Raw genomic sequence first — 24,700 nt, 5'->3', positions numbered from 1 at the left:
GCGACCGCACAGGTGCCCCAGCCCAGGAGAAACGTTAGGGCCCCGCCGCCCCGCGAATCTCGGGGGCGGGGTGCTCTCTCCTCCCTGGGCGCTGCTGCAGGGCGAGCTCAGGATATGGACAATCGAGGGGCACATGAGCATTCCCTCTATGTATCTTCTTCCTACTTCAGTTTTCAGAAAGTGCAGGAGAAGGGCTGGAACCGGCCACCTTTGGGGTTAACGCCTGTAAGCAGGAGGCACGGGCGGCACACTGTCCCTTTAAGGCGTTGAGCCATGCCGAGGCGTTCTGCTCCTCTCCGCTCGCCGTAGCGGCCCTCCGAGAGGCCGGCTTTGTGCGTTTGCCCCGCCCCGGCAGGCCCCGCCCCGCGCGCGCGCGCACGCGCACTGCTCCAGCGCCCGGGCCCCGGCGGCCCCCTCCCCTGACCCGAACCAGCCCCAAACGGACCCGCACGGACCGCCGAGCCCCGGGGACCCCCGGCTTCTCCCGCCCCCAGCGGTCAGGTGACAAGCCCCCGGACCCGGGACTGCGACTTCCTCCTGCAGCCGGCGTGCGTCCCCCCTTTGCCTCCAGAGAAAGACCTCTGGGCCACCGAGCCATCCAGTGCCTGGATGTGGCGCGCTGTCCGCTCTTCTCTGCTACCGAGGCGCCCTCACCCTAAGCAGCTGCTCACCCCCAGCCGGGGACAGCCAGGCCCCGTCTCCCCCCGCGCGAGCCCGGGCCCCCAGGGCTGCGGGGCTGCCGGCATGAAGGGAGAGACCACCACGCTCTTGCTGTGGAGTCTCAGACCCCTTCTAGTCTGGCCCGCGAGAGCCATTTTGGGGGATGTGGAAGATACTCCCTGGTAGCCCTCTCACCCCGTTTCTACCCGCCCAGGTCCGCTGTCGACATTGCCTCTGAGGTTGGCCCGGCCCCGTAGGAGGCGGAGAGGTAAGCCAGAACGCCCGCGTGTCTGAGAATCCAGGTGGGGTGCGGAGAGCCGGGTTCCCTCGCTCTCAGTGGGCCTGGTTACCGCCTGTCTTCTCACACCCAGGGGCCCAGTCTCTGGGGTGGAGCCTAGTAATTTGCATTTTACTCTGAAGCTCTCCGAAGAAGTTCGGACGCTCAGCCTTGGGTGGTGTGGCTCACCTAGATCCCAAGAGGGAGCAGGTAGCAAGTGATCTGCAGGCCGGCTGCAAACGTTGAGTCGAGAAGTTGTGTTTCTAAAAGTTTGCTGAATTTTTGTGTTGGTTTTTTGTGTGTTAATGTTTTGCTGGCCGAAGTGTTGGGCAGGGGTTGAGCTGGGAGGGGCTGGGCACCTTTTCTGTAAGACCACCTATTGTATGTATTCCCAGCTCCTCACCTGAGGGCAGCAAGTTTGCGGGAGTCACACCACACCTCCTGGCGGGTCTTGATTTTTACTTTAGAAGGAGCTGCTCAGGCCTCTGGGCTGCCCTTTCCACCCCAGGTGGAGCCTCTTCAGTTCCCACTGGTGTTTAGGTTGGACGTGCCCCGGGCTTCCCTCCTCTCAGCCCTAGTTGTGGTCTGCCTTTCTCAGATGCTCGGTTCTGTGAAACAGACCATCCAGCTCTTGTCCTTGGCTCCTTTCCCCCCACTTGTCCGGCCCACCCAGGGGAAGGCAGCACCTGGGTTAATTGGCACGGCCTGCTTGCGCTACAGCTAATCACCAGGTAGGCAGCGTTTCTGGAGCGCCAGCTTTGTGCCAGCACTTTGCCCCTGGCAGCTGTATTGACCTGCCCCTCCCCTCCCCCACCCTACTGCTGGGGCTGTGCGTGCTGCGGATCCGTTCCGTTCCTGGGCCGGGATCCTTGCTGCAGGTAACCAGCTGTGGCCTCACGGGGTGCTCTGCACAGCTGTGTTGCATTGTGATTTCGCTCCCCTCCTCTTGGATGAAGACTTGGGGATGTGTTCTTTTTGATGGCTTCTGTCCCGCCTTGGTGCGACAAGGAGCCCGTGCAAGCTTCCAGTTTTCAGCGCCGAGCTAGAATTTACAAGGTGTGACCGCATTGGATTAACGGTGGTGCCAGCTTCCGGGAGTCGGCTGGCCAGTGATGCTTGCAGGGAAAGGCGCCTTCCCTCGTTTCAGAGTCACCTGGTGTGCTTCTGTGCCACGTGTCCAAGTCGTGGAGTCTACTCCTGTGATAGAGGAAACCAGTCTCTCACCGTGCAGCACTTGAGGGGTTCCCGTTGTCATGCCGAAACCTAATTGAGCTGCAGTCTCTTCCCCTCCTCTGCAGTGAGTTTGCTTGCAGAGTGTCCTTGCGTACTTCAGGTTGCTTCTAGGAAGCCTAGCGCCGGCGACTCCAGCAGGCGGGGCTGGCTCCAGTCTGTGCTTTCCGGGTGTGTCTTGTTGCTTCACCAGGGACGGAGAGCCTCTCGGCTGTTAGTGTTTTGGAAGCAGCCTCGTGTCTGCCGCCTACACGTGCTGACCTTGGAGTCCCCGGGAGGTGTGGACCACTGGGGCCTGCTCTTGTGTTTTCAAACGTGGCTGTTGGCACTTTGCATCACTTGGGATGCATTTAAGGATTTGGATGAGTTTCCAAACTTCTGCACCCTGTAGCTCAGTCTCCTGTCATTTGGCGTGTTTGTTTCCTGACAAGAAGTCTTTGGCTGATTTTTTTTTTTTTTTAATGCATCAAGAGCTCTTTGAAGAGAATTACGTTTTGTCTGCCTGGACTGTGCTACCTTTCAGACATGCGGTAACAAAATAGGAAGCACCCCTGAAGGTGGGTCTTGGACTCTGATCACAGAAGGGACGAGAGCAGCACAGTACCTGCAAAGGACTAGCGAGGAGTTACATGCAGAGGACTCTTAGTTTGGAACGGCACCCGCTACAGGGCTCAGTGGGGTGGTCAGGTTTTAAAATCCTTTTTCCTGGAAATTAATTTTTGAAGTGTGGTTTGTCTGTTGGCCTCTGTCCCCCACTGTAGGTTTGGATTAGCAGACAGCCCTTGCCACTGTGCGTCCTCCACTCGGAGCTGTGAACTCTCTACCCGCGTCGCCCTGCCTGGTGGGCTGCAGAGCCATGGCAACCGAGGAGAAGAAGCCCGAGGCCGAGGCTGCCCGAGCACAGCCCACCCCGTCGTCATCGGCCACGCAGAGCAAGGCACGTCCCTGCGGGCTCCTGGGCACGAAGGCTGGGAGACCCTCGGGAATATTTCACGCCCGGAACTGTTTCCCCTCCCCTCCCCACCCCCCCACTTAAATATTGCCAGTTTTTACTCCAGACTACATTCCCAGCCAGTCCAGTGCTGACTGTGGGCCGTGTCGGGGATTCCCAACCTGTCACCTGGGGAGGGGGCTTCACCAGCAGTACACATCCTTGGTCTTGATCGTAAGGGTCTGTGTGGGACCTGGGAAACGCCTCTTGTTCAGCACCTCGCCCCTGGCCCGCACAGTTCCCTGCGGAGGGCGGTGTGCAGACCCCTCCTCTAGGCCGCAGGCGGGCGTCTCACCCAGGGCGCGGGCCTTCAGGTGTGCGTTGGGGAGCCTGACCTCGGGTGGTGGGCTGCCGAAGCAGGGCTGGGGCTGCCGGAGGTTCCAGCTGCACTGGCGGGACTGCCTGGAGGGCGGCCTGGGTGACGGGGGCTTCGGGAGAGGCAGGGCTTGTGAGGGGACGCGCGGAGGCCGGGTTTAGGCGGGTGTACCCCGGTGGACGAGGGCTCTGGGAAGCGCCGTCGCGGGGTAGGTGTGAGCGTGAAATTCGGCCTGGGCGCCAGCTCCACACTGGCGATCAGTGGGTTTGGACAGTGGTGGTTACTTTTCGCTGACTAGTACTCTCTCTTGAACAGCCCACACCTGTTAAACCAAACTACGCTCTGAAGTTCACCCTGGCCGGCCACACGAAAGCTGTGTCCTCTGTGAAGTTCAGCCCGAATGGGGAGTGGCTGGCGAGTTCGTGTAGGTGCCCCTGGGGCTTCCCTGCGTGTCCCCTCGATGTGCCCCTGCCGGTTGTGACTCTGAAGGGACGGGCCCGGGCCAGGGGGGAGGCCTGGGGGTGGGTGCCGAGGACCGCGGCTCCCTAGGGGAGGCCTGTGTTGTGGGCAGCCCAGATTTTGGCCCCTGGATGACTGGAGACCTCGGTTGCTTTTCATTCCTTTCTTTCAGCTGCAGATAAACTCATTAAGATTTGGGGAGCATACGATGGGAAATTTGAGAAAACCATCTCTGGTCACAAGCTGGTAGGTCTCAACCCTGGGCCGAAGTTGCTGCTGGATGTGGGTTGGGGCCCATCTCCGGGCTTGTCAGGTTAAGATTGAACCTCCCTGCCCCCAATTTTTGGGATAGTTACTTGCCTCTTGGGGTTTTTTGTAAATTAGTTAATTAATCTTTGGCTGCATTGGGTTTTCACTGCTGTGAAGGGGCTTTCTCTAGTTGCGGCGAGCGGGGGCTACTCTTCGTTGCAGTGCGCGGGCTTCTCATTGCAGTGGCTCGTCTTGTTGTGGAGCATGGACTCTAGGCACACGGGCTTCAGTAGTTGTGGCTCGCAGGCTCTAGAGCGCAGGCTCAGTAGTTGTGGCTCACGGGCTCAGCTCCTCCGCGGCGTGTGGGATCTTCCTGGACCAGGGCTCGAACCCGTGTCGCCTGCATTGGCAGGCGGATTCTCAGCCAGTGCACCACCAGGGAAGTCCGCCTCTTGTTTTTCAAGCAAATAGTTTTGACTTCCCCAGATGAGTCTCTGCCCAGCTGTGAGGCCTGGCAGAGCCACGGAGAGCAGGCTTCTGGGCCCGGCCTGCGGGTTCAGTCTGGTCAGCACGAACTAGAGGGAGTGGCTTGCTTAGTTATGTCCAGTTGGACGCTGAGGATTTGACTTTAGCTGGCTAATCCCATTTTGCCGAGATAGTGACTGTGACTGTGTGTTTCCTCCCCCAGGGAATATCTGATGTGGCGTGGTCCTCAGATTCTAACCTCCTTGTTTCTGCCTCAGATGACAAAACCCTGAAGATATGGGACGTGAGCTCGGTAAGCTGCATGGGCCCCTCCTTGGGAAGCGTGTGCGTTTGGGGAAGGGGCTTGGGGTGGGACTGTGTTTGGGGAGCAGCCGTGCTTGTTGTCAGAGGGGCTTTACAGCTGCGGCGGGTCAGCTGCTGATGGGTTTAGCCTGACGGCTGACATTTGAAGAAACAACCACTGGGAATGACTTAGTCTCACAACACTTCCTCTCAGGGAAAGTGTCTGAAAACCTTGAAGGGACACAGCAATTATGTCTTTTGCTGTAACTTCAACCCCCAGTCCAACCTCATCGTCTCGGGCTCTGTGAGTTTGGGGCCTCCCCAGGGGCGGGGGTGAACCGGGGGCCGTCCTGGGCTGCTCTGAGGGCTCGGGGGCCAGCGAGTCTGTCCCGTCCGAGCCCCCGGAGAACCACTGCCACCTGCCCCTCTTTCTCCAGTTTGACGAAAGCGTGAGGATATGGGACGTGAAGACGGGGAAGTGCCTCAAGACCCTGCCCGCGCACTCGGACCCCGTCTCAGCCGTGAGTGCCCGCCGCCCAGCCAGGTCGCGGCGCTCGCCCGACAGCAGGGCCATGAGTGGAGACTGGGCTCAGGGTTCCGTGCCCGTGGGAGGCGGGGCGGGGAGGCGTCCCTGCCCGGAGGCTTACAGAGCAGGCGGGAGCGCGCGGGCAGCGTGGGTGTTGCGTGGAGCACCTTTGGGTGGGTGGGCAGAGGGCCCTGGGGGCCGGGTGGCCCAGTCGTGGGTGAGGCGGTGGGAAGGTGGGGCCCCGCGAGCGTGCTGCACGCGCGGTCCAAGGCTGCCGCCAGCGCACAGGATGAACAGGCAGGGGTTAAACTACATGCGTGTCGTAAACGGCTCCATTTACAAACGGCCAAGGTATTTCTTTGTCAGTGAAGGGCCCGAAGTGGTTTCTTAGCCAGGTTTGCCTTTTGGGAAGTGGAAGGGGTCACGTATAGACAGCTTGTTCGCTGTTACCGAGGACATGGTCCTCCTCAGGTTCTAGACTTGTGGAGGTGAGTGACTTTAAGTGGCTTCAGCCTTGGAAGGCCTTTGTCCAGCGGGGCCGTGGGCAGAGCCCTGACCCCCTGGGGGACGCGTAACGTGTGCTGGTCGAGGCTGCCTGGCGCGGTGCTGGCCCTGTGTCACGGCCGGTGCCTGCGGCTGCGGGGAAGGCGCCCCTGCCGTCTGGGCCCCGGGCCCTCCTGAGCCTGTGCCGTCGCTCCTCTGTCCTCCGCGCTGGGGGCCCTGTCTGAGCCGAGCTGGCTTCCAGACAGGCCGCAAATGGGCACGTGTGAAGTAACCAGGAGATAGTCGGAGTGAAGGCCATGAGTTGAAAGAGTTCTGTCTGTGTTGCAGTGGTCAGGGATGGGGCTCTGATCGCAAACGATGGTAGGATTTTTAAAGTCTTTGCTTCTTACAAAAGTAACGTGTGCTTACTTTTAAAAAAGGCAAGAGGCAACGTAGCGCGTAGCACATCAGAGCCTCCTGAGCTCCCGTCCTCAGGGGCAACTGCGCGCAGCCAGCAGCTGCCGTCTGGGTGTTTTGGTTTTTTAAGTGCGTGTGTTCCAGCCCACCCACTCTTGTTGGATGGCAGTGGCGCTACGGGACGGCGGCATCCTGCTCCAGCTTGCGCACCGCAGAAAGGTCTCGGACGCCTCCTGGCTCTGTGCCTGCAGGTGCTCGACACGCTCGTCGTCCCCCCGGGGACGCTGGCTTGTGACTTGCACTTTAGGGAGAGAAGTGCAGCGCACGTCTGTTGAACAGCCTTGCACGCTTGTGCCACAGCGTCTGCGGGCAGGTGTCGGGGGAGCACCAGGTCTGCGAGCGGTCAGCCTTTGCGAGGCCAGTCCTGGATCAGAGCCCTCGGGGTGCGTGGGCTTCCCGCGGTCTTCCGCCCCCTTGAGTCCAGCTGCTGTCCCCCTGCCTGGACTCCTCCGTGTCAGTGCTTTCCTGAAGTCCCTGCTGTCTCCTTCATCCATCCTACCCCCTCTCCGCAGCTGCTGGCCTGTGCGTTTGCCTCACTTGCCCACTCTCTCCCTCCTCGGCGTGCCTGCAGGTGTCACCTCCAGGGAGCTCAGCGGCTGTCCGTCTTGAGTCGAGACTTGGCGTCCCCACTGGGGTCTGTCTGCCCCCCCCCTTCCTTCTGGGTAGCACCGACTTTCTGGCCGTCTTGCCCCTCACACCTGCGTGCTGGTCTGCCAGCGTGTGCCGGCGGTGCTGTCTGGACGTGGCTGGGACAGAGCGGAGCGCGGCCCTGGTGGGGCAGGCTTTGGGGCCCCGTGTCAGCTCGTCATCACCCAGCGAAGGGGCTTTGATCAGATCGTAGTTTGCAGGTTCAGAGGGATGAGTGTGATGAGATCCGCTGCTGTGAGTTTTAGGGAAGATGGCTTTGGGAGGCTGACGAGCACCTGGCTCGGGTTGAGTGGGGGGAGGGGGGGCGCCGTCACCACCGCCGGGGGAGCAGGACGAGGACGGTGACAGCGGCTCTTCACGGGCCACGCCATCCACGCGGAGCCCACCAGCCACACACGGTAGCACCGCAGGCTGAGACATGCAGGAGTGGGCACGACGTAGGCTTCCAGCTTCTGGAGATCCAGTGCAACGGAAAGAACGTAAAGTGTCTTGTTTATAACCTTTAGCGTCGGTTATGTGTTGAAGTAGTATTTCAGGTATATGGGGTTAAGTAAAAACCTGTCAGGTTTGTTTCACCTGTTAACTTCCCTGCTGCAGTGGCTAAGAAGTTTAAGTGGCACACGTGGCTCCATCACGGGCCCCTCGACAGTCTGGACAGTGGTTCTCAGGCGTGGCCCCCGGACCAGCCTCTGCTGGGGGTGTGCAAGATCTGCGGATTCTCGGGGCCCGGCGCTGGGCTTTGACAAGCCCTCCAGGTGCTTCTGCTACACGTGGGCTTGTCCCCTGGGGACGCCTGGCACCGTCTGGAGATGTTTAGGTTTTCAACAACCAGATGCTACTGGCATCTCGTGAGTCAAGGGCGGGGCAGCTGCTACACGGGACAGCGCCTAGCAAAGGAGTGTGTGAACCGTGTGTCAGTGGTGTGAGGACCAGACGTTGGTCTGAACCGTGGCGGCAGGCGGGCAGCCCCAGCCCTGTCCCCGAGAGGTTGACCCGGGGCGCGACCCCCCATGGGACAGGCATCACACGTAGCAGGAAAGAGGGCGTTCCAGCGGGGGGTGTGTGTTGTAAAAAGGCTTTTCCTGCCCAGGACTCAAATGAAAACGACGGGAATTGATGAAGAACTCTAACTTCTGACGTTGTGATTCCTTCTGTATACGCTGAGATTCAGTTGGAAAAAAGAAAGAGGACAAAGGCAAAGGCAAACCACTTCTGAGGAAGGGACTGCTCACGTTGCCATTTCTTTATCAGACGGTGTATCTCGCCTGTCTCTGTACTGGGCAGTTAGGCATTCAGATAAAGTAACTGGTGTGGAAGTGTCACAGGTCGGCTTCTGGGCCCGGCGCCTGATCTGGACATCACGCCTCTTCCCAGGCACAGAGTTTGGAGCAGCCTGGATCTTGTTCCTGCCCCGTCTGCAAAGCTCGAGTGTCGCAGGGGTTGGTGCCCGGGCCCTCGGAGCAGTAACCGGGCCGTCTTGTGATTCTGGGGGTGCTCAGCACGCAGCGTTACGCGGCTGGGAAAGCTCGGGAGTGTCTGAATAAGCGGGCATCCTTCTGACTTCTCTGCCTTGTTTGATGGAAGTCGGGGAAGCCCTGGTCCCACTGCCCCCACGGCCGTGCGGGTCCACAGACACACTCTGGGCAGTGGGGCCTCCACGGAGCCAGCAGGTCTGGGTTGGTCGAGTTTGTGATTTAAATACTCAAGACGTGTTTCGGGGTTGGTTTTCTTTTTGTGGTTCAGTCTTCCGTCGTGAAACAAACTTGACGGTTGCTTGAGACACCAGGTAAAAATGACCGTTTTATCCACGTTGCTTGTGGTCTGCGTTAGCATCCTTGGGAAATCAGAACTTAAAGCTCGCTCAGAATGCAGCAGGGTGCGTGTCCCTTTGTCGGGGGCCGGTGAACGGAAGGCCGTCCAGGTGAGGCGCAGTCTGTGTTGATGCTCTGAAAGTAAGTTTCTTTTCCCCCCTCCCGCTCCTTCATCCTCAGGTTCATTTTAATCGTGATGGATCCTTGATAGTTTCAAGTAGCTACGATGGTCTCTGGTAAGTGAAAGAGCTTTACTTCGTTGAGTCAGCAAGTGTCTAACGGCCTCCCCCGGGACCGTTGTGCCTCCGGGCGTCCAGCGGAAGCCTCTGCCTCGAGGGGCTTGGGCAGGCGGGGTGGCGGTGAGCGTGGCCGGGAGAGGGGGCTCCTGTCAGCAGCGAGGCCCCAGCTGGAGACGCGGGGAGGCGCTGCTGTCCTGGACGTGGCTCCCCGTGGACCCTGAAGGGGGCGCGTCCCAAGCTCGTGGCGCTGGTGGGGAGGTGGAAGGTGTGCTGACGTGAACGTTCGAGAGTGTCCATCGGGGCCGTCAGGGTCCTGAACAGGTGGATGAAAACAGGTCCCGTCACGGAGGGTGAGGAGGAAGGGTGGCGGGGGCGGGACATCCAGTCTAAGCGGATCGTGCTCGTGGCCTTGGCGCTGGTAGTGTAAGTGCCCTGTGGATGCTTTAAGAGACGCGAGGGAAGACGCGGAGATAAACGTTTGAAATTTAACGTAGCACACGTGGGTATAAAGTATCAGGCGGTATCTGGGCTTGGAGGGTTGCGCGTCACAGCTCACCTGGTTACCGGGGAGGGGAACCTGGGGAAGGGATGGGGTGGCAGCAGCCACTGGCCGGACCGATGGCCCGAGAAGGACTTCCCAGCTACGCGGGAGAAAGACAGGGTGGCTAGAAATTTGTCTACGTTTAGTGAAAATAAAATAGAGAAACTCGAGTAACATAAGCGATAACGTGTAAAAGTACCGTGGGAGAAACGGAGCTCAGGGTACTTACTGGGTGCTTACGTGGCGGGGCTGGCTGAACACCCCCAAGAAAGGCTGTCAGGTTTGGGTTAAAAGCCCTCTGACTCTCGTTGTTTTCAAGAAACACACCTAAGGAAAAGTGATGAGTCAAGACTCGGAAAAGAAGGGTGGGCACGTGGGGTCGGGCAGGTGGGAAGCAGAGACCGAGTATCAGCCGGGGAGACGGTGACGGAAATGAAGCAGGTAGAGTTGACGGGAAGGCTGAGAAAGCTCTGGCACCAGGCCCCACGGCCGCCCGAAGCTGCCTTGGGGAAAGTAGGAGTACAGGGAGCCGCAGTGTTTGTGAGGGAGTCCAGCCTGCTGCTTTGACTCTGACAGCAGGGCGCTTGGGGTTGGCGGGCCGAACGATGCCACGGGCTGTGTATCTGCTACAGAAGTGCGAGTTCTCTTAAGCCTGTGGTACATTCTCAGAATTGCTTGTGGACTGCCTCTAAAAGCTTTCTAAAGAAGTTAGGGGGAAGAAAACCATACCAGAAAAAGTGAGAGGAGAGGAAAGTTGTAAAGTTAAACAGTGGAGAGAGGGGAAAACGACAGGAAAATTTAAATAAGCTCTATTCTTAATAAGGCCCGTAAAGTGGTCAGCCTTTATAAGCCTAGGTAGGGAAAAAGAGCAGAAACGTGCAAGGCTAAATTAGAGAGGGGACGGGAATTCCCGGCGGTCCAGCCGTTAGGACTCCGCGCTTCCACTGCCGTGGCCCGGGTTCAGTCCCTGGTTGGGAAGCTGACATCCAAGGCGCGAGCCATGGACAGAAAATAAAAAATAAAAAGGGGGTGGAAAAGAGCAGTTTCGGGGGGATGAGGGACGAGCAGGAAGGTGCCTGGCCCGCCTCTGAGCAGGCTGTGTAGACGGGGATTAATTCCGACTCCCTACATTGAGCAAGGGGTCACCGTGGCGGAGATTGGAAAAAGCGATGAAAGGTCTGAAAACTATATGGGCCCTATGATTTTACACTGGAATTGAGTTAAATAGCAGAAACTTCTAAGGCTGTTGGAACTGGACCACAGGACAAGTTGGGGAACCCCCTGGTTCATTTCTGGGTCCAGCATGACCTAACTCCCCAGCTTGACTGCTAGTCCAAAAAAGACAACCATGGAGGACACTCCACTAGTGAATCTTGAGGTCACAACCCCCGGGAAAATGTTACAAACTGAGTCCACAGTGTGTGGAAGAATAGTATTTCGTGACCAAGTGGGTTTGTGAGTCATGAGACGATTGTAGTAATGTACCAACTGACAGGACATTGAAAATCTAATAATTATACCAAGAAATTGGAGGCAAAGATCCATATAATTTTCTTACCGGTATAAGTCAGGTAGGCACCTGATAAAATCCAGCAGCCATTCCTAATAAAAACTCTAGCAAAATAGGCCAGTATCACAGACTGTTTAACAGAAACTTAATCATCACGTTTATAGTAAGTGGTTAACATGCCAAATCCATTTCTGCTAGAATCGGGCAAAAGTCATGCCCATCTCCTTCAGCATTTGGTGCTATTTGGAATTTCTAGCTAACGTGATAAGAAGATAAAGTCATTGTGTGAAAACTGGATAGAGACATCTCTTTGTAGGTGGTACATTTGTATGGTTCCCCCCCCCACCCCCGCCGGTACGCGGGCCTCTCACCGTTGTGGCCTCTCCCGTTGCGGAGCACAGGCTCCGGACGCGCAGGCTCAGTGGCCATGGCTCACGGGCCCAGCTGCTCCGCGGCATGTGGGGTCTCCCCGGACCGGGGCACGAATCCACGTCCCCTGCATCGGCAGGCGGACTCTCAACCACTGCGCCACCAGGGAAGCCCTGTATGTTTTTTAAAACTTAAAAATCACGTATTTGTACTTTACAAATAGGGACTCATTTAAGCCTCATAACTGTCCTGTGATTCGGGTACTGGATGGTCGCCATCCCCGATCCTCAGTTGGGAAGCTGAGGCAGGGATAAGCCCCTGCCCGCCATCCCCGAGCTGGTCAGCGAGAGAGCTAGGGTCCGGAGCACACTTCGGGCTCTGGAACCCAGGCTCTGAGCCACCGAGCCTGCTAGTTACAAAACGTGGACGGGCATTTGGTGAGGTCACTGTTTGCAAACTGACAGTTTTTCGCTATCCTGGGAGCTACCAGTTAGTGGATGAGAGCAAGTTCCCCCGTAAGAGTCACAAAAGCATTGGAGTACTTAGAATGTGATTAACAAGAGAGCAAGGCCTGTATGCAGGAAATGGTAAAATGTAACCAGAGGGACACAAAGAGGGAGGGACGGGGGACCAGGCACGTTCTCATCCTGGCGGTGGGGAACGCCCGTCTCCTGGGCTGGTACGCTGTAAGCGGTTCGATTTAGAACCCCTCCAACTAGATAAAGTGAATTAAAAATTCTTCGAGAAGCGTAAACTGAGTTCTCTGCCAGTAGAATTAAAACAAACAGTGAGTGGGGGAGTGATGTTTCTGGGTGTTGAAACCCGAGACACAGTTACTGCGGCCCCCAGGGCGGGATTGGCTCCGAAGGGCTGCAGGTGGGACAGTGAACGCTTGGGCGATAACCCCTGCATTCCCGTTACCTGTAAAACCCGTGTGCCCTCGACCCAACGCCCGCCCCCATCGCTGGGCGTCTGTGCTCCAGAAGCGTCCGCGCGAATACACCGCCACGGTTCCCAAAACAGGGTGTTGTGTTGGCAGAAATCACAGAAGCACTGAGCAGCGACGGGATACCTGGCGTGTCCCGTCAGGGAACAGCGGCCCTTCGAGTGGGTTCTCTTGCTCCTGAACCAGGGGACGCCCAGAAAAGTGCCTACGATATCCTGTTTTTATAAAAAGCACTCTGCCCCAGGGACCGTGTGCTTGGCGTGTTTTCGCGTGGAGAGCCCTGCAGGGACGCAGGTCGGGGTGTTGGCCTCGCGGCCGTGGGTGTGCGGAGGGGGCCGGTCGTGCCGCGATGAGCGCGCTGCTCCGTGGTGAAGGCAGCAAGAGCACATGTGTGCGGGCTGCACGTGCCGCGCCCGTTCGGGCCCCTAGGACCCAAGGGAGTGGTTGTGAGCGGTGACTGGGAGAGGGAGATAGGACTGGCTGTGGATTGGTCCTGAAACATCCACGTTGAGAGCCGTGGAACGTAGGAAGCCGCTTGTAGTCACCTGCTGTGCTCGTTGCTTTGCAGTCGGATCTGGGACACCGCCTCGGGCCAGTGCCTGAAGACACTGATCGGTGAGTACTGCCGGCTCCTGCTTGCAGGGGGGCCGTGTCCCAGGGGACAGTCTGCCGGGTGGCCGTGGCAGCTTCTCCCACGCTTCCTGCCCTCCATGTGTGGTTCCCTGGAAGCCTCCCTCTCTCCCCGCTGGACCTGCTCCCTCTGGGAGGGCTCCCCCTCTCCTGAGCGGTTCCGTCTCCCATCCGCTCCTTCCTGATTGGCTCTCCCTTCTGGCCTCGCGTGGCGCTGCCCGGCGGTGTCCTCTGAAGGACCCGCAAGACCCTCGGACTCTGCCCGCGCTCAGCAGACCCTTGTCTTCCTCCCCGGCCTTGGGGACCCTCCGCTCGGGTCATTCCTTCAGCACATGGGGTCGAGCCCCTGCCCTCAGTGAGCCCTGTCTGCTGGGGGTGCAGAGATGGGGGGGAGGAAGTGGGCAAGGGGCCTCGAGGTCTCTGCACATGGGGCTGGGCTGTGCCTTGGGGAGGAGGGGAGGGCGGCACGGAGTGGAAGGACAGCGTGGTCTGGGCGGCAGCTGGTGCTGCTGGGCGTGGGGGTGTTGTGGCCAGAGGGTGGCCTCGGGCCTGGGAAGGCAACGCGAGAGATGGAGCCCTGGAGGGGTCCGGTCACTGACTCGGCGGGAAGGTCTTTGCGGTGTCGCGTTGAGCAGGCAGGCAGGGCCGCCAGGGCGGGGCGCCTCCCTGAGCCTCCTGCGCCCGGCTGTCCTGGGAACAAGCATGGCTGTGAGAGTGCGCTGGGACCACCGTGACAGGACACCGCGGGCTGCGCGGCTTCAATAGCAGAGACCCGGCCCCACTCCCTGGCGGCCAGATGTCCAAGGTCGGGGCTGGGCCGGGCCGCTTCTCCGGAGGCCGCTCCTTGGCCTTCTCAGCGTGTGCTCGCGTGGTCGTCGGCTGCGTGGGCTCCTGCTGTCCCCACCTCCTGCTCTGACAGGGACGCCGGTCAGACTGGCTTGGGCGCGCCCCCCGCCCCCCGCCTTATTTTAACTTAGCCCGCCTCCAGGATGCTGTCTCCTAGGTGCCGGGCTAGGGCTTCAGCAGGAGAACCGGGGAGGGACACAGCGGCCTCTGTGGTTTTCTTGCTCTGCGAGGGGGGCCACCCTTCTGACGCGCATCCTTCCCCCGACCGCGGCATCTCCCTGTGTCTGTTGCGCTGTCTTCCCCCCCTGAAGCCTGGGTGGCCACCTCCGCCCGGCGGGAAGTGTCCTCGTGCCCAGACGGCCGAGCGCGGGCAGTCCCTGCAGCCGCCCCGCAGCTGGGTGGGAAGCCGAGGCCAGAGAGGTTGACGGCCGGCAGCAGCGAGCGGTCTGGGGTCGGGTCCGGGGTGGGAGGGGCGGTGGGGAGCCGAGTCCCGTCCCGTTTCTAACCTCGGGTCTAGGGCATTAGAACCTCGGGCGTTGATGGGCAACCCCGCGGTGCTTCGCCGTCGGAGCCTGGTTAGACCTCTGGGCACTGCCTCCTGTCGTCTGAGCTGGGGCGGTGGGGGAGCCTTCCGTGTGGCCCGGCGACCGGGTGGCCCTCGCCTGCTTCTGGGGACCGGCTGGAGGGGGCAGAGGCCCCCGGTGGGGGGAGGGCAGGCCTGGGCCTCCCGCGGTGGTGATGTGTGTGCTGCTCCGTGCCTGGTGCTCGGGACACGTGGCCACGCTGGCCCCCACCAGGGCGCACGCCCAGGGCTCTCCTCGCTCAGGCAGGGACACCCTCCTCCCGAGCAGGCGTGGGACCGTCACAGAGCCCCAGCGCCTCCTGGGCGTGTGCTCCCGTGCCAGCGGCTGAGAGGGTGGCAGGGCCTCTGACCCGCCTTCCCAGGGCACCCTGGGGCGTGGGCTCTGACCCCAAGTGTCAGGAGCAAGGGTGTGCTGTGACGTCGCCGGGGTTGTTTCCAGGGAGAAATTACACGCCTTCCGCTATAACCATGCAACCGGAGAGCGCCTGCCTGAGCCACTGTGTTCTCAGGGGGATAGTTTCTCGGTTTAGCTGGGTGTTTGCAAACTCCCTTCTGTGAGGAAGGCGATCCCGAGGCCGACTGGCCGCAGGGCCTTCGCTCCTGAAGCCCTAGTGTCATGGGGTCACTGGGAGAGCCGGCTCTCACGCTGGCACGAGCAGTGGGTGAGGGAGCTAGCCGGCCCTGGGGGACGCCCGCGAGGGGCGGTGCCGGCGCAGGTGGCGGTGAGGGAGCCCCCTTCCCGGCAGAGCCAGTGCCCCACTGGCAGCCGTCTCTGTGCTCCGTGCAGACGATGACAACCCTCCCGTGTCGTTTGTGAAGTTTTCTCCGAATGGCAAGTACATCCTGGCCGCGACCTTGGACAAGTAAGTGCTTCCATCCCCGGCGTGGCGTGCGGCCAGGCCCGTCGCCCCCCAGGGCCGGATTCCCAGCGTGAAAGACGATTCATCCCGCTGGGGCTGGGCTCCGGATGTGGGTGCCACGCTGGGACGGCCTGTCTGTGTGGGGGCTGGATCTCAGGTTGTTGGCTCCGTGGTCACCGTGGCCCATCCTGTCTGAGGTGGTGGCGGGCACGGTGGCCTTGAGGTGCGGGGCCCCGTTCTGCCCGGGCACCCTGCTTCTCCCCCGACACGCTTCCGGGCAGATGTCCCTGGCCACCGGCCGCCCTCCCGGGAGGTGGTTGGCACTCGGTCTCCTGTGCACCGTGGGCTGCCCTCAGGTGGGCTTGCCGGGTCGGCCCCCATGGGAGGAGGAAGGACTGCCCTGGACGGGGCTTCTCCTGTCCCTTTCTGGCAGCAGCGAGGACCCCTTACTGGCTTAGAGACACTGAGTAGCTTCCTTTAGAAAAATGTCTTCGACCCACAAATGCTGGAGGCCCCACACTCTGCTCGGGTGTCCTCATGGTCCCTGGACGCCGTGCGTGCGGGGCAACTGCACCTGGAGGGGGTGGGGCGGCCGTGGCGGAGCGCACTGACCCGCCCCCTCTGCCTTGCAGCACACTGAAGCTCTGGGACTACAGCAAAGGCAAGGTGAGTGGCGGGCGGGGCTCGCAGAGGGCTCGTGTGGGGTCCTGGGCTGTGGCCGGAGGGGCCCAGGAAGCGGCTCTGCACGTTGCTTTGGTGCACGTTGCCTGACGACTCGGGTTAAAGCTGGACCTGGGCGGGTTGTACGGGGGGTGGGGGCCACGGTGCTCTTCAGAGCCATCCGGTCGCTGTAAGATGCCTGGACGGGGGCAGCACCTGGGATGCAGGGCGGTTGTGACTGAGCTGACGTCCCCTGGCCGTTTCAGTGCCTGAAGACGTACACGGGCCACAAGAATGAGAAGTACTGCATATTTGCTAATTTCTCCGTCACAGGAGGGAAGGTAAGTCGTCTCCCAGCTCAGGAGCTGCTCCCGGCCCCTTCCTGAGACGGGCCTTGTACTCTCGCCCACAAAACAAACAGGAATTTCCTGTTTTTTAACCAAAATGAAGTCACGCCACGCAGAGTGCTGGTGACTCTCACTTGTTTTGGGGTGTCCTGTCCTGGCTGCTTGGGGCCCGCAGGCTCCGTTGTCACGCTGAGGCCTCCTGGGAGTCGGTCCCCGGTGGGTTCTGGTCCCTTGCGGGCGGCCCTCGCCCAACCCCCAGGCTCAGACTAAGGAGCCGATGGTGACAAGCAGCCGAGCCGCGACTGACGGCAAATGTCAAACGTGGCGATGGAGTTGAGGAAGCAGCTTCTGTCCCAGAAGCGCCTCGAGACGCGTGGCCGGCCCTGCATCAGCCTCTGGACGGGAGGAGGGCAGGGGCTCGGGGCCCACACGGGGGCGAGTGTGCCGTGGGGTGCAGGGTACTGTCGTCCACATGTGCGCCCTGACCCTGCTCTCCCCCTTCGTCTGTGACCAGTGGATTGTGTCGGGCTCGGAGGACAACCTGGTCTACATCTGGAACCTGCAGACCAAGGAGATTGTACAGAAGCTTCAGGGCCACACAGGTGAGCTCGGCATCTGTGCCGCCGCCCTCCTGCGCCTGGTGCCCCGGGAAACCCGACCCCGCGCACGTGGGCGCCTTGGGCTGCCTCCGCCGCCTTCTCTCCTCGCCTGCGGGTGACTGGGGGACGCTGCCCGTTTTGGGGCTGCTTGCAGCGGCGGAGGTGGGGGGGTGGTCTGGTCCTGGCTCCCGCAGCCTGAGGCCACAGCCTTTAACCTCTTCTTCCTGTCGGCCGGGCTGCCCGGCCCCATAGCCCACACGGGCGCTGTGGCCTGTCCTGCGTGGAGGTGGCGCGGGGAGCGGGGATGCCCGCCGTCACCCCGGCTGCCCTCCGGGCCGCTGCTCTTCCCCCGTGCTCGGTGGAGAGTGGTTTTGAGCCCGGTGAGAATCAGATCAGAGTGACACCCTCCTCCCTAAGAAGGCAGCTCCGCCTGGGAGCAGGGCCTGAGCCTGGAGGCCGGCACCGGCCTTCGGCCTCCATCGTTGGCCTGTTGCTTCTCCTCTGCTGTGCGGGCAGGACGCTCAGAGGCTCGTTTGAAGCCACTCAGGCCACAGGGAAAATTCTGGGGTTCATTTTATTTAAAAGCTACAAGCGCATTAACCTGACCAACCCCAAGTGGCAACTCGCGGGATCTGCCGTCCCCGCCCTGGTGGACTCGCAGAGCTGGCCCCTCGGGGCGTCCTGGGGCCCAGCGCTGGTGGAGGGGGGCAGCCCCGGGCTCTGGTCCAGGTGCAGAGGGCGCAGTGTTGACACCGTGAGACCAACAGCGGCCCCCAGCTGTGCCCCCGGCCCGTGCGGCGCCCCAGCCTCCGGGCTGGGTTCTGGGCTGGGAGCCCCTGCTGTCTTCCCGCTCGGGCCCTAGGCTCTGTTTGCTGAGTGCACCGCGGGCAGGGCCCTGTGGGGAGGGGCCAGGTCCAAGGAAGGAACTGTTGTCGGCTGTCGTTTCCAGACGTTGTCATCTCGACGGCCTGTCACCCGACCGAGAACATCATCGCTTCGGCCGCCCTGGAGAACGACAAGACGATCAAGCTCTGGAAGAGTGACTGTTAGGCCCGCCGCGCGGGGGCTGTCGGGAAGCCCACCCGGACTGGCGGGGGCGCGGCTCCCGGAGGGGCTCCCGGGGTCCGGGCCTGGGGGCCGGAGGGGCTGGGCCTGAGCCGCCTCTGAAGACGACTTGCCTGGGGCGTGTCTCCCACTGGAGGGTTCTAGAAGTTGCTGGTGAAGTTTCTCGCCAATTCCTCTCACCGTTGGGGAAGAGTTCCTAGTCTGTGTTGTGTTCAAAGAGAGTCAACAGAAATTTTTAATTTTTTATTACAAAAAGGTGAAGTTCAATTTACCACGAGTTGTGTGTTTTTCCAGTAACTGTTCTGTACCGTTTATGCGATTTTATTCCCCAGTGCCAGCGCTGTGACCACGGCTGTGTTGCTGCCACGGCTTCTGGCCGCCAGCCTGGCCCGCCCGAACTCGGGGGCTGCCCCTGTCAGTGCTCAGCAGGTGCCCTGGAGACGCTGTCCCGCCTGTAGCAGTAGCCACGTGTCTTGAGCCTTTCTGGGAAGCACAGAGCGGTGTGCACCGACGTCCGGGTAAAAGCCTTCTGTGTTTTGGGCTTGTGGCCCCTGTGCTGTCGGCGTGGCGACCACACTCAGGGCTTCCGTTTGTCCCAGGGGTGGTCACACTGCAGGCAGCGCCTCGGGCTGTAATGAAGGTAGGGTCGTGTGCGCGTGTGGCAGCCGAGTTCTCAGCAAAGCTTTCCTCCATGCGGCTCTTTTAGGAAAAGTCTCAGTTGGCAGGAGGTTGAAAGGATTTTTCTCACGAGACGGGTCCCCCGAGTGATGTGCCCACTCCTTCCTTGTCCACGCGGGGTCCGGGGCCGCAGAGGGCGAGTCAGCCGTCCCCGCGGGCTAACGGCACGTAGATGTGGGGCCGCGGGAAGGAGGCGGGGGGCCTAGTTGGGATGGTGCCGGGGACCCTGCGATGTCGTCCTGTGGAACGTGGCGGACGCTGGCGAGGGCGGGGGTGTGGGCGGCCCGGGTCTGGGGCGCACAGGCTGGTGCCCGCCCCCGCCGCCAACCGCGGGACCCACGGGCTTGGGAGCCGGCCCCTCGCGGGGAGCTGGGTGTCATCTGCCCTCCTCGCGTACCCAGCGGCTCTGCTCGCTGGGTCAGGGGCCTCTTTCCTGCCGGCGGGAGTGGGGTGTGGGGCGCACCGGACTGCAGGGCAGTGTTGTCGCAGAGCCGCTGCCGTCCACAGGGACCCCTCCCTGCAGCCAGGCCACCCTGGGGTTCCGATCCCGCCTGTGGCCCCGAGATCCTTTGCTGGGGAGGCGCGTCCCCTGCCTGATGCCGGGCGGCGGGGCCGGTCCTTGGGCTCCGGGGGTGCCTGCAGATGGGGGAGCGGCAGCCCACCCCGCAGCGGCCGCTGTGGCCCAGAGAGGACAGTCGCACCGGCGTCTGGAAACGAGCCTCCCGCCGTTCCCCGCCGCCCCCCCGCCCCCAACGTGGGAAGAAGCCGTGCGGACGCTGGCTGTCGTAGGAGCGAGTTGCTCCGGTGAAAGGACCCCCGTGTCGGCAGCGTCCGCACGGGGGACGCTGAGGCCCCGCGTCGGTGGCGGAGGCCTGGCCTCGGGATTTCCGAGACCTTGAGGTTCTTTGGGTTTTGTTGGTTCTGGTGTCGGACTCGTCCCGGGGGGAGGGGCATGCGTGCAGAGTGCCGTGTCCTTGAATATAGTTTATTTTTTCTACATTTGAATTCTCTGTTGTAGATTAATGTAAAAATACACTCTCTTTTTGAAAATAAAGAATTTCCTGTCTTGTAACTGTGTCCCCGCGAGAACTGTTTACCTTTCTTAACGTGTAGCGGCTTGTGGAGTGGGAGGCGGGCCCCGAGGCGGTGCTTCTCTGCAGTGCCGCGTGCGCTAGCGGAAGGTTCTTGGTCTTTAAAAAATGCCATCTTCTTACTATCATGATTATATATCTGTGCTAATGATCAACAGAAAAAAAAAAAGCAAAGATAAATCTCCCAGATGCCTCTTACCACTAACATTTTGGGGAATATCTTATATTAAAAACAAAATCTTTATTGTGGAACATTTCGAACGTATATAAAAGTGGAGAAAATCCCTGTGTTCTATCATCCAGTTTCAAAAACTTTTAACCTCTTGTTCCAGGCATCCCTGCCTGGTTATTTGAGTATAAATCCCAAATGTTTTATAATTTAAGCAGTGAATTCATGGTATCTCTAAAAGATAATTCTCCAGAAGCATTACCCCAGTACCGTTTTCACACCTAAAATATGAATTCTTTAATCTAGTGTCCAGGTTTCCCTAGTCGTCTTAATATCTTAAAGTGTATGTGCCTACGTATGTACACACAGGTACATATACACATACGTACGTATACACCCGCGCACACGCACACAAGCTTGTTGTGAACCGGGGGCCCCAGCAAAGCCCCCGCCTGTGTTTCCTTCTTGAACCTCCGGGTTCCCCCGTTTCTCCCTTGGCATCTCTGTGGAGAATGGGTCACTCGTCCCCTAGGTGTCCAGGTCCGGGTTTGCTGCCGGCACCTCCGAGGGGCTGCCGACCAGCTTCCCGTCTCCCTGTTTCCTGAGAGACGGAGTGGACCGACCACCACCCCTCTCTGTTTAAATCGTCGGTCAGGTTGCTTCTATTTACTTTGACCATCATTTTAACTGGGTCCTTAAATGAGCCCTGCATTTGAAACTCACAGCAGTTTGTGCTCTGGACATAAAGGGGGAACCTGGTTCAGGGCATCTTCGGCCTCGCCTTCCCTGACCACTCCCGCCTGCTCTGCTCGCCCCACAGAGGTGGTCTGCTTTGGATCTGTCCGCTAAGGCTCTGGAATGGTCCAGGATGTGAGCTCCTGGGGCTGGGGTCCTCTCCCACCTGGATCAGTGTCCCACGGAGGATGGCTGCTCAATTCCTATTTGTCCCCCGAATGTCTGTGATGCTGAAGAGACGCACATGGAAACTTTGAAGCCACCAAAGGCCTCAGACCTCAGCCACCTGCGGGACCTGGTCTGACCACCGGGTCACCTGCCTAACCTCCCCCGCCCCGTTCCTGCTTCCACGCTGAGACACACTGACAGGAAGTGGAAGCCACCTGGGTGTCCTGATGTCCGCTCCCCGGCCCTGCCCCCCACCCTGTGGCTGGGGATGAGGTGAAGGCACACCTGCCCCAGGTGCAATGATACCCATACAAGAAAGCTGTGATCCACTTTGTATTATGAAAAATGCCAAGCATCTCATTAAAGACCTAAATGTAAGGCCAGACACTATAAAACTCTCAGAGGAAAACACAGGCAGAACACTCCATGACATAAATCACAGCAAGATCCTTTTTGATCCACTTCCTAGAGAAATGGAAATAAAAACAAACAAATGGGACCTAATGAAACTTAAAAGCTTTTGCACAGCAAAGGAAACCGTAAACAAGATGAAAAGCAAACCCTCAGAATGGGAGAAAATATTTGCAAACGAAGCAAGTGACAAAGGATTAATCTCCAAAATATACACTAAGGCGCAGACGTAGAGAATGGACTTGAGGACACGGGGAGGGGGAAGGGTAAGCTGGGACGAAGTGAGAGTGGCACTGACATCTATACACTACCAAATGTAAAATAGACAGCTAGTGGGAAGCAGCCACATAGCACAGGGAGATCAGCTCAGTGCTCTGTGACCACCTAGAGGGGTGGGATAGGGAGGGAGGAGATATGGGGATATATGTATATGTATAGCTGATTCACTTTGTTATACAGCAGAAAGTAACACACCATTGAAAAGCAATTATATTCCAATAAAGATGTTTAAAAAAAAAAAATGCCAAGCATCTCAAAGAGCCGAGCAAGTAGCGTCGCATAGGTGTTTGTCCACGCGGCACACACATGTATCACACAGCCGTGTATCACAGATCCCTGTGTCGCACCCCCCGCCTATGCACCCGCGCGCGTCACGCCCACGTGTCACTGTGGACAAGTGCAGCACACATTGTATAGCGATGCACCCCCGCGGACCACACGCCCTTGTGTCCGCACAGCAAAAAAAAAAACAGTGGTTAGATGCCACGAAGTAAGTGGCAATGCCTTAACCGTATGCGTGTTGTTAGACCCGAAGGTCTCTTCCATCCTTGTCAAGGGGAGTGCTAACCTTCTCTCCTTTCATACAACACGCTTTCCTTTTCGCGCCCTCCATATTTAAGAACCCGTCTGCGCACTGCCTTCTGCTTACGGCGACTTCGGGTTCGCGCCTCAGACACGCTGGTGAAATCGATCGCATCCAGCAGAGAGCCGAGAATAAGTCCTTTTTAAGTCGCTATATTATTTTAGCGCGGTGGAAAAACTTCTTTTTCGTGTTCTAATATATTCATAAAACAAGCCAATCAGAGGCTGAGAGGAACACCCGGCAGTCCAAGCGTCCCTCAGGAAAATAGATTCCCCCGGAAACAAAACAGGGTTGGCGCGCACTTCCTACAGCGACACGCCTCGCGGAAATGGCTCGGAACTTTCTGCGGAAATGGAAGTGGTTGGTAGCGAATCAGAGGACGAGGAAGGAAGAGCCGCTCCACGGACATCCGGACGCGGCCCTGCGCTTGGAACTGTGGGTGCGGCGGGAGCCGGGGCGCGGTCTGCGCATGCTCCCAGCCTACACCACTCGTCTTCCGCGCATGCTCTGAGCCCGCTCCGCGCCATTTTTGAGCCGGCGGTTCGAACCCTGGGGCGGGACGGAGTCTGCGCGGAGCCGGCTTTTGCTCTTCCCTTCCGTCCTTTCCCTAGAGTTTTAAGATTTAAATCCGATGCTTCGGGTGCTGGCCGTCCCCGCAGTGTAGACGGTGGGGCCATGCGGCCCCGGGCCGAGGCGGTGACGCCGTGCCTCCCCACGGCTGCGGGCGCGTGGTTCCCCGGCCGGACGCGCATGTGCGCTGGGCTCCGTGCGGCCGGGGGCGACCCTCCGATGAACCGCGCGGGTTGAGACAGGCGTGTGCATGTGTGCAGAAGCATATGTGCATATGTGTGCAGACACGCCTGCGTGTCCACAGCGTCCGTGCACGCCCAGGCGTCCACGAGCGCGCCCGTCCACACCGTGTATGCGCGCACAGACAGCACAGAAGGGCAGTGGACAGAAGGGGTGGGCGGTAGGTCCAGCCAAGGGACGGTGAGCCGGGGGAGTGGACACGGCCTGCAGGAGGCTAGCAGTGTCCCCCATCCAGTTCTCCTTTGAGAAGTTTCCTATCAGCCGGTTAGTTACAGGTAGAGAGCTAACCAAGCGCGCACGGGAGAGCTCTGCCCAGTTTGCAGAGCGTCGTGGGAGAGAAGGGAGAGAAGAGCCGAGGGCGTGACCAAGGGACAGGCAGGCAGCCACCAGGGACTGGGTCAGCTGGGAGCGGGTGTGCGTGTGCTCTGGGCAAGGCCCTGTCCTGCCCTGTGTCGGCGCTCGCAGGTGCAGCGCGGGGCCTGGGTGTCACCCCGGAGCTGGTCGGTACAGTGGGCAGCTGCGAAGGGCATCAGTCCTGTCTCAGTCACTGCTCTGTCCAGCTGCCCACACCGTCCTAGCGGCCGGGCTTCCTTAGTCTCAGACCTGCGGGGCTGCGACTCTTCACTAAGGACAAGCCGCTGCAGGCCGTGCTCAACACCCACTGTGTGCCTAGGCCCCAGTGGCCCTGCGCTGACGTCCTCCCGTTTCACGCCCCTCCCCCACGAGGTTGGTGCCATGAGCACCCACACGTGATAGCTGAGGACACAAGCCAGAGTGGTTGGGTGACGTGGACGTCACACCCCCAGTGGGGCAGCAGAGGGGTTAGAGCCGGGCTGCGGGGTGAGGGTCGGGGAGTCTGCTTGTGCCAAACTGTCCCGCTCCACTGCTGGGACTTCTGCGCACAGCACCTCTGCCTTGGGCCTCCTGGGACCCTCTGGTCTGGGCACATGGGAGGGTCCATCCAGAGTGGCCCGGGGCCCCAGTGATGTCACCTCTTGCCCATCGACAGGCCGCATGGAGCCTTGCCCTTCCCTTGAGTCTGTAAGCTCCTGGTCCCCGTTGGCTTGGAACAAAGGGGCAGCTGGCTCCTCAGGAACCCCAGACTAGGCCTCTCAAGCTTTAGGCTGACTCCAAACCGCCTAGTGTTAAAATGTAGATTCCTGGGCAGAGTCTGAACCTGGGGGCAGGGGTGGGTGTCTAGCGGCAGGCCTGGGAATCTGCATTCACGAAAGCCCTTTGGGCCCCCACCTCCCGCCCCACCCTTGACGGCCTGTCTTTGCTCCGGGTGGAGAGTGGGTGACTCCACTTCTTCCAGGCGACTTCAAGATGATGACACAGACTGGGGAAGAACTTGCAGAATAAGGTGGAGGCTGCCTGTGAGGGAAGGTGGCCAGAGGGTCTTCGCAGTGTTGAGAGGACCAGTCGGGAAGGACCCACGAGGAGCAGCTCCCTCCCGGGACTGGCGCAGACGTGGGTTCCTGGGCTGCATTTACTGAGGCTGCTTTTCCGGGCGCCTGCTGGTGCCTCCCGGTCATCATCGGACCCGAGTTCACCGGGAACGGAACTCACTAGACCATCCCCAGGGGTGGTTCCTAAAGGCCCCCGCGTGGGATCAGGGGCTACACCCAGGAAGTCCCAGAAATAAGAGAAGGCGAGATCACCCACCTGACCTGCCTGTTTTGCAGA

At 59.9% G+C, this 24,700-nt stretch overlaps 1 protein-coding gene and 1 non-coding gene across 2 annotated transcripts; one reads left to right on the top strand and one right to left on the bottom strand.

Moving 5' to 3' along the window:
- Positions 1 to 727: 727 nt before the first annotated feature.
- WDR5 (WD repeat domain 5) lies at positions 728 to 18,357 on the top strand. Its single transcript, XM_024762412.1, has 14 exons — positions 728 to 928; positions 2,929 to 3,104; positions 3,790 to 3,898; positions 4,106 to 4,179; positions 4,871 to 4,960; positions 5,165 to 5,254; positions 5,388 to 5,471; positions 9,076 to 9,131; positions 13,069 to 13,115; positions 15,347 to 15,422; positions 16,052 to 16,085; positions 16,346 to 16,420; positions 16,941 to 17,028; positions 17,975 to 18,357. Exons 2-14 carry the CDS (start codon positions 3,024 to 3,026, stop codon positions 18,073 to 18,075), a joined length of 1,005 nt encoding a protein of 334 aa, XP_024618180.1. The 5' UTR covers positions 728 to 928; positions 2,929 to 3,023; the 3' UTR covers positions 18,076 to 18,357.
- A 3,728-nt stretch (positions 18,358 to 22,085) lies between these two features.
- LOC112411588 (U6atac minor spliceosomal RNA) lies at positions 22,086 to 22,211 on the bottom strand. Its single transcript, XR_003005669.1, has one exon. It is a non-coding gene; the product is annotated as a U6atac minor spliceosomal RNA (small nuclear RNA).
- Positions 22,212 to 24,700: the final 2,489 nt, after the last annotated feature.

Source organism: Neophocaena asiaeorientalis, unplaced genomic scaffold, assembly GCF_003031525.2.
Source record: "Neophocaena asiaeorientalis asiaeorientalis breed wild unplaced genomic scaffold, Neophocaena_asiaeorientalis_V1.1 scaffold78, whole genome shotgun sequence".
In the NCBI taxonomy this organism is placed as follows: Eukaryota; Metazoa; Chordata; class Mammalia; order Artiodactyla; family Phocoenidae; genus Neophocaena; species Neophocaena asiaeorientalis.
This window is presented reverse-complemented; position numbering and strand designations above follow the sequence as displayed.